The sequence below is a fragment of the Electrophorus electricus genome, chromosome 1, assembly GCF_013358815.1.
Source record: "Electrophorus electricus isolate fEleEle1 chromosome 1, fEleEle1.pri, whole genome shotgun sequence".
NCBI classification, from domain to species: domain Eukaryota; kingdom Metazoa; phylum Chordata; class Actinopteri; order Gymnotiformes; family Gymnotidae; genus Electrophorus; species Electrophorus electricus.
In genome coordinates this window covers 14581481-14588980 of record NC_049535.1, presented here as the reverse complement: position 1 = coordinate 14588980, position 7500 = coordinate 14581481, and the positions used below count along the sequence as shown (strand labels likewise).

The following is a 7500-nucleotide window of genomic DNA, read 5'->3' as shown; positions in this document are numbered from 1 at the left end:
CTTGTTCCGAGGGGAAAACAAGTAGACGGACCAGTCCTCCCTTGTCTCACACCAGTCAGGGCGATACACCTCAATCATCTTCTGGATTCGAAAACACAGGCTCTTAAAAAAAAAAAAAAACCCACACACACACACACACACACACAACCAGAATGAATAAAAAACACAAACCCACACGTAGCCTAATGCACACACATACAGTACCAAGCGAAATGTTTTTAATAGTAATAACGGCATTTCAATCTAATGGATTCATCTTAAATTTGGTTCTAAGACAAATATTCATAGCGAAAGTGGATAGCCTATAAATGAAATAATTCCCAAGACAATATATACAGTATTAAAATAATTTTAAAAATATTTAATAATAAAAAATTTAAATAATAATAATAAATTTAATAATAATATAATAATAATTTAATAATAATAATAATAATTAATAATAATTAAATTCATTTTAATTGAGCCCTGAACAAATTCAGAAATGTTGTCCCTCATGGTTCACGTGCCCAGCATACATGCAAATATCTTCAGGACTTCACAGACGGCTGGAACACAGAGAGCAAACGAAGCTGGCAGGAAATGAACCGAAGAATCTAAAGTCCAAGACAGTCAATTTAACACAGCATAATCGCCTGACTTATTTCATTCGATACCTTCACTGTTTTTCTAAAACGTAGAAAATGTTAAAAATAAACAAGACTAGGTGTGTCCACACTTTTGGTGGGTACCGTACATGCACAGGTGCACACAGCATTCAGTTTATCAGTGACCTACTCAGCAAGCGTAGGCAGTTTCTTCTACAAATGTGGTCATTTCTGACCCAGCACACTCGCTTAACTCACAAAACTCAACCCGTCAGAAGCAGAAACGAGCCTGTGTGAACACTCAAACCATCCAGCACGGGCAGGATCTGTGGAAACTTCCAGAGTGCACCATTATCACTCCAAATGTCAACTTTCCCTCCTTCGCAAACATCTTAATCCGTAATCAATCATTTCCGTTCTCAGCAGCTAGTTGGAGTGGCGGTAATGAGGTTCTGATGTACATGGTCGCTACATAAAACCGCCACTGCATTGGAATATGGAGGTATCTGAACTTTTTTTGCGCACCGGGGTAACGGAATGTAATGGAGTTTCTTTTAATATGAGGGTAACGGAATGTGGTGGTGATGGAACGTGACAGCATCAGAATGTGATCCGTAGCAATGACGTATGCCGTGTACTGCACAGCCAGGGCCGTTGGGCCGGGGTCATAGGGCACAGTTTTATTTATTTATACTTATTTTAACTGATGAACACCAACGTGCACAAATGTAGCAAGACTAAATTATAGAACAGTACTGAGGTATAAAATTATGCATAAGATAAAATACATAACAATTATATAAACAGGGTGTTTAGGCGGTGTAAAGTAGACATTCCCATGTTTTATGACATAACACACTTCTAGTTTATATTTTTAAGTTTATATATATATATATATATATATATATATATATATATATATATATATATATATATATATATAAACAAATATTATGTTATATATATTATTATTTGTTTAGTATATAGTACTACTTCAAGAGTACCTGGAAAGTAATTGGATTATTATATTCCCAAAGTTAACATATAAAGTTTTCTCAATCCCGTGTGACAACCAGTGACGCAAACTCACATAGTCGGTCTCCTCGTCCACGTTGGGCCGGTCCTTGCGAGCATTGAGTTGGGGGTAGACCTCACTTAGCAGTGGTGCTTGGGGACCCGGGGCCTTTCCGTTACAGTCCTGGTACTCGTCTGGGCTGCGGTCCCCGCAGAAACTCTTCTTCCTGGGCAGGGCGGGCCGCTGCAGGGGGGGTGCGGGGAGCTGCAGGCACTCTGGGAGCTCCAGCGAGAGGGCGCGGCGGTCACGGCGTGGCGGGTAACGGCGGGAGAACGGCGGGGGATGGTGGGAGAGAGGGGGAGGGGGTGAGAGGAGGGACTCGCGCTCGCCTGGATGGGAGTGAGGGCCACGCACGCGCAGGCTCCCCCCTACAGCCAGCCCACGAGTGGTACGGCCCACGCTGTTCCAACTGGAGCGACGGCTCCATGCAGACTGAGGGTGAGGGCGCCCCCAGTGGCGGTACAGAGAACTGCGACCATGACGCTATGCAGAGGAGAGAGCAAAATGAAGAAGGGTTAGAGAATGAGACACATCTTTGCACAAGCAAGTAGGGAAACTCAAATAAGTCTGTGTGTGTGTGTGTGTACGCGCAACACAGATAATTATAGGCTGTGTGTGTCTATGTAACTGAGGACAATTGCCCATATTTAGCACCAGTGGAGGTAAAAAGACAGTTACCATAGAAACCTTGTTAACCATTATTAAGTCATCTAAATTTACTTCACAAAAGGGGATGTTTGTGCACCAACAGGAAACACTGTTCACATACTTGGTATTTACTGTCAAATGAAACCTTTGCAACCTATAGCTGAAAACTCAACTCATAATTCCTATGAACGGCTTGGACTTGGTGACTCCAGAGCAAATGCCTCAAAACTGCCGTTACGTGCGTGCGAGCGAGCCGAGGTTCCGCTTCAGCCTGAACAGCGTCAGGAAAGAAACGGCCAGTCGTTACGGGAATACTCGACGCCTGCCGCTCCGCGCGTTTACGTGGACAGGGAAGGCGTTTGCATGGTGACTCACACACCATGAATGAGGCATACTGTGATACTGTGATTGATTGTGTGTATGTGTGTGTGTGTGTGTGTGTGTGTGTGCGTTTGTGGCCTTGAGCTGTACTCTATACACAGTTCTAGTCACAGGCGTTTAGCTCAGACAGACATGTGCTCACATGCCTAGCTCTCGTGATCGCCCAAACACGGTGCGTCACAACACTATATTTAACCCATCACGCTTCTCTCTCTCTTTGCCTGTCTATCACACTTGCTTGCTCTCTCTCTCTCTCTCTCTCTCTCTCCCTTTTTCTCAGTTCATGGCTGCTTCAATTAAAGAAGAGTTGCTATGGAAACCTCACAGACATGACTGGACTTGGCACCCTGCAGAGGGAATTTTGGTCCTGCAAACATACTCTCTATGTGTTGCTCTCTATCTCTCTCTCTCTCTCTCTCTCTCTCTCTCTCTCTCTCTCTCTCTCTCTCACACACACACACAGACACACACACACAAAACACATACAAGGAGCACCAGTGCAGTCTCTGGTCATGCGATTCCTAATCAAAGCAGTAATTAGCACAAATGTTTCATTGACTCATTAGCAATGTGCGGTTTCCCAATAGAGGCAGACGGCACACACTGAGCACTGATTCTAATCACACACACACACACACACACACACACACACACACCACCTCTGTCTAGGGCATCATTGCCCATTTGCTTTTCTTAGTATGTTTAAATCTGAGTAATCTGATCATCACCAGAAATTCTTGCGCTCTCTCTCAACACACACACCATTTACTGTTCTTAGTATGATGCTTAAGTCTCACTAATCTGACAAAATCATCTCTCTCTCTCTCTCTCTCTCTCTCTCTCTCTCTCTCTCTCTCTCTCTCTCTCTCATAATCAATAACCAGGGTGCAAGCCAAAACATCACCCAGCCAAAAGCTGCCAAAGCCTGCTCTGCACAGGTACTGCAAACCACATGACAACACTAGATTTACAAACTATACTTCCAGTAATTCAAAGAGGGACTATGGCTTCAAGGGACTGTATTAAAGGGATTGTATTAAAGGGACTGTATTAAAGGTTCTGTATTAAAGGGACTGTATTAAAGGTTCTGTATTAAAGGGACTGTATTAAAGGTTCTGTATTAAAGGGAGTATATTAAGGGGACTGTAAGTGCCAATTCAGCTCAAGAGGATTTTTCTGTCCAGAAATTTTAAACGCTTTTTTGTGTACTTCTTAATCGCAGCTGTCAGCCCTGGAAAAAGTCTAGCTTCACTTCTTGATTTTTATGTTCAACGTATTACGGCGGTGTACAGCACTGATGACAGGTTGACCCCAAATAGTTGATGAGCCAATCTCATAGCCAAATAGTCACAAAATGTGGTTATGGAAAGCACCATTCCATTCTGGTTGTACGCTGAATTTCTGATTTTACGCAGAACTGATTGGTGTTGTCATGGTTCCCAGGACCTGTGTTCACCATATAGTTTTGTTTTGGTTTCTCTCTCTGCGCTTATCTTGTGCCTTAACATTCTCCACTTGTTAATGATTCAGATGTCACTAGTTTCTGTTCATTTATCTGTGTGTGTGTGTGTGTGTGTGTGTGTGTGTGTGTGTGTGTGTGTGTGTGTGTGTGTGTGTGTGTGTGTGGTGTGTGTGTGTGTTTTTTGTCTGTTATTGTTATTATTGTCATTCATTTTGTGTTGTACGTTGGACTGTTCCAAGGTTTCTGTTTCAGGATTTGCCCACGATAAACATCTCTCGTCCGCAAACGTGCATCCTACCCCTGCTTAACTTCGCTAAGTGGTTAAGGTACTTCACTAGTAATCAGAAGGTTGCTGTTTCAAGCCCCACCACTGCCAAGCTGCCTCTGTTGGGCCCCTGAGCAAGACCCTTAACCCTCAATTACTCAAGTTGTATTCAGTCATGATTGTAGGTTGCTTTGGATAAAGCAGACAGATAAATGTCAAATTATAAGGTCACTGTAATTCAGACTTTTCAAATAAGAAAAAGGATATAACACGCCAAGTCAGGAGACCAGCTGGTTAACTGGGTGTTTTAGGTTTTGTCTGGTGTGGAACTGAAGCCAAAACAAAAAGAAAACAAACAAAACAACCCATAATTTGGCAATCAGCTGACGATAGGCAAGACTTGACCAATCAGATTTGACTCTGTGAATTCTTAGCTGGGGACATCCCTGGATCCCAGGTAGTGATGGAGGTGTTGCTCTCACCAGTGAGGAGTGCTGCTCCGAGCTGGTCTTGCCCAGGCTGCTAACGCTGCTTTTGCAGGATTCCTCCTCCGCGATGCTCCTTCTGGCCCTACCCACCGCATTCAGCTCCAGGTGCCCGTTGGGGGTCAAAGTGCAAAGTTTAGGATCTGGTGGGCGAGGGAGTTCAAAAACCAGATAAACACAAGTCAGATTTTAAGAGCTGTTTCCTGTTTTTAAGTGAAAACCTTGCAAGCCAGTACAAGCGCACTTGAAGAGGCTGGTGTCCCGACACTGTTCTGCGTACACACCAGGAAAATCTGGCCTGAATGTCCAGAAACATCTGAAGCTTGCCTTAGCCGTAAAAACAAACACTCCTGGCTAGCTCGGAGGATGATAATTAGTTGATTCCTCCGGAGTCTTGGAAAGGGTTTAAACTTTAATTTAAGTGACTCCCTCCCCCCACCCCCACCCAGATGGGAAGATTTAAGAGAGAAGAGAGAAACAATCTCTCGCAGAGATGAAAATGAGAAGTGGCTAAAGACCTGACTTCCATCCAAAAGGCCATGCCATTACTGAGCTAATCCTCACACGCTGGGAGACGAGACCCTGCGTTTAAAGTCCTGTCAGACCCCACCGAGCCCTTCACGCGACGGCACACAGCTGCCGGCGTGACATAACCGACAGTACGGAGCGCGATTTACAGATCCACGTTAAGGGCTGCTCTCCCAGGGCGTCCGCCGGGAGTCGGAGAATTTGTAAGGCGGAAGCCAGTCCGGCTCGGACAAAGAGAGAAAGACGGGAGAGAGAGAGAGAGAGAAGGATTGGGAAAGGTCAAAAAGGAAACGGAGACAGTCAGGTCATGCAAGGTCATAGCCTGGATGAGGAGCAGAGAGGGGAATAAACCCCCCACCACGTCTGCAGCAGGTCAGCTGACCGCGGCCAGATCAATAGCGGGATGGCGGGCAGACGGAAGGAGAGAAGGACAGAGGGACGAGAGTGAGCGACAGAACGAATGTCAGAGGAGAAGTAGAGCAGGCAGGGAGAGAAACAGAAACGTTACACGGCCTTGGAGCGCAGGAAGGGCTCACGGGGACTTCCTGCAATCTCAGCACTTTGTTGGTGTATCGTGTTAAACCCATCACAGGGGCAATCGATGTGTGCGTCGTGTTGGGAAAGCGTACCAGAGAGCTGGAGCGAGTCTTTGTGCTTCTCGCTCTCGCAGTTGGAGGAGGAGTCATCGGAATACGAGCGGTTGGCATCACCCTGTTGGAGAGAGCGAGGGGAGTGTGTGGGCGCGAAGGGGTTAGGCAAGACGGGAAACGCTTCGCGTTTCGTTACTGCTGCAACCATGCCGACGTGCACAGAGAAGCCTTCATGCCACTTGGAGTTATAAAAGAGTGGGGGACAGCAATCCTGTGGCGAGGCGAGCTAGAGAAAGGGGGCGTGGTCGTTATTTGCTGAGGCGGGGACTGAGTGCGGTTGCCTTGCCTCTGCCTGAAATCCCTCCACAAGGATGGCCACCAGCAGGTTGAAAAGCACGTAGTTGCCGAATGTCATGAGCGCCACGAAATAGAGGGCAGCGAGTGGGGAGGTGGAAGCCATGCCGTTATACAGCACCACGTTCCAGTCCTCCTGGGTGAGGATCTACGCACACACACACACACACACACACACACATGCACACACGCGCTGAGTGAGCGCCCCAGCCCTGTAGTCCTGTGTACTCCTCTGCAGTGTGACAGCCTGTCCTGACTGCAGCACCTGGAACACAGTGACTATTGCCCACAGCAGGGAGTCGAAGTTCTTCCTGTCCGGCACTGTGTCGCCTGTCTCCGTCTTCAGGCTGAACTTACAGCCAAATATGTGCATTCCCAGGATACTGCAGAGACAGAGAGCGACAGAGAAAGAGAGGGGGGGAGGGGGGGAGGAAGGGAGGGAGGGAGGGAGGGAGGGAGAGAGTCTCACTTCTTACATCACCCCGAAGTTCCTGTGTGTGTGGCTCCTGTCATGTGAACATGATGCTGCGGATGTAAGGAGAAATGGACTCCAGAAAGAGCATGCTCTTATTTCCTCTGGGGGATCTGGGACGAGCAGCCTGTGTGTGTGTACGTGTGTGCGCATGTGTGTGTGTGTGTGTGTGTGTTGCCTGAGCCAGGCTTTACCACAGTAACATTAAGACGGATTGCTGAAGAACTCCTCCAGCTCTGAGCACCGTAATACTTAATTCAGTAGAACACACACACACACACACACCCATGTGAGGGTGTGGGTCATACCAAATGAGGCCAACATTTCTGTGGTTGTTTTTCAGTCCTTCCCCCGCTCGCACGCACGCACCTGAAGATGAAGATGAAGAGCATGAGCAGCATGCAGAAGGTGGCCACGTTGTCCATAGTTTTCATCAGCACCACCAGCTGCCTGCGCAGGGCCGGCATGAAGCGCACCAGCTTCAGCACACGCAGCAGCCGGAAGGTCCGGAGCACAGACAGGCCGCCGTCTGACTGACCCACGATCTCACACACACTGCAGCAGAGAGAGAGAGAGAGAGAGAGAGAGAGAGAGAGAGAGAGGGAGAGAGGGAGAGAGAGAGGGGGAGAGAGGGAGAGAGAGAGGGGGAGAGT

At 47.1% G+C, this 7500-nt stretch overlaps 1 protein-coding gene across 2 annotated transcripts in view; it reads right to left on the bottom strand.

Moving 5' to 3' along the window:
- Window positions 1–7500, bottom strand: part of LOC113580342 (voltage-dependent T-type calcium channel subunit alpha-1I-like) — a 120695-nt gene that overhangs the window by 31368 nt on the left and 81827 nt on the right. For both annotated transcript variants that reach the window (XM_035532706.1, XM_035532711.1), the window contains exons 12-18: window positions 7217–7402; window positions 6641–6758; window positions 6368–6523; window positions 6061–6142; window positions 4901–5046; window positions 1678–2145; window positions 2–102 (exon numbers count right to left, since the gene is read on the bottom strand). In XM_035532706.1, the coding sequence (XP_035388599.1) occupies window positions 2–102; window positions 1678–2145; window positions 4901–5046; window positions 6061–6142; window positions 6368–6523; window positions 6641–6758; window positions 7217–7402 (1257 nt within the window). The remainder of the gene's footprint in view (window position 1; window positions 103–1677; window positions 2146–4900; window positions 5047–6060; window positions 6143–6367; window positions 6524–6640; window positions 6759–7216; window positions 7403–7500) is intronic.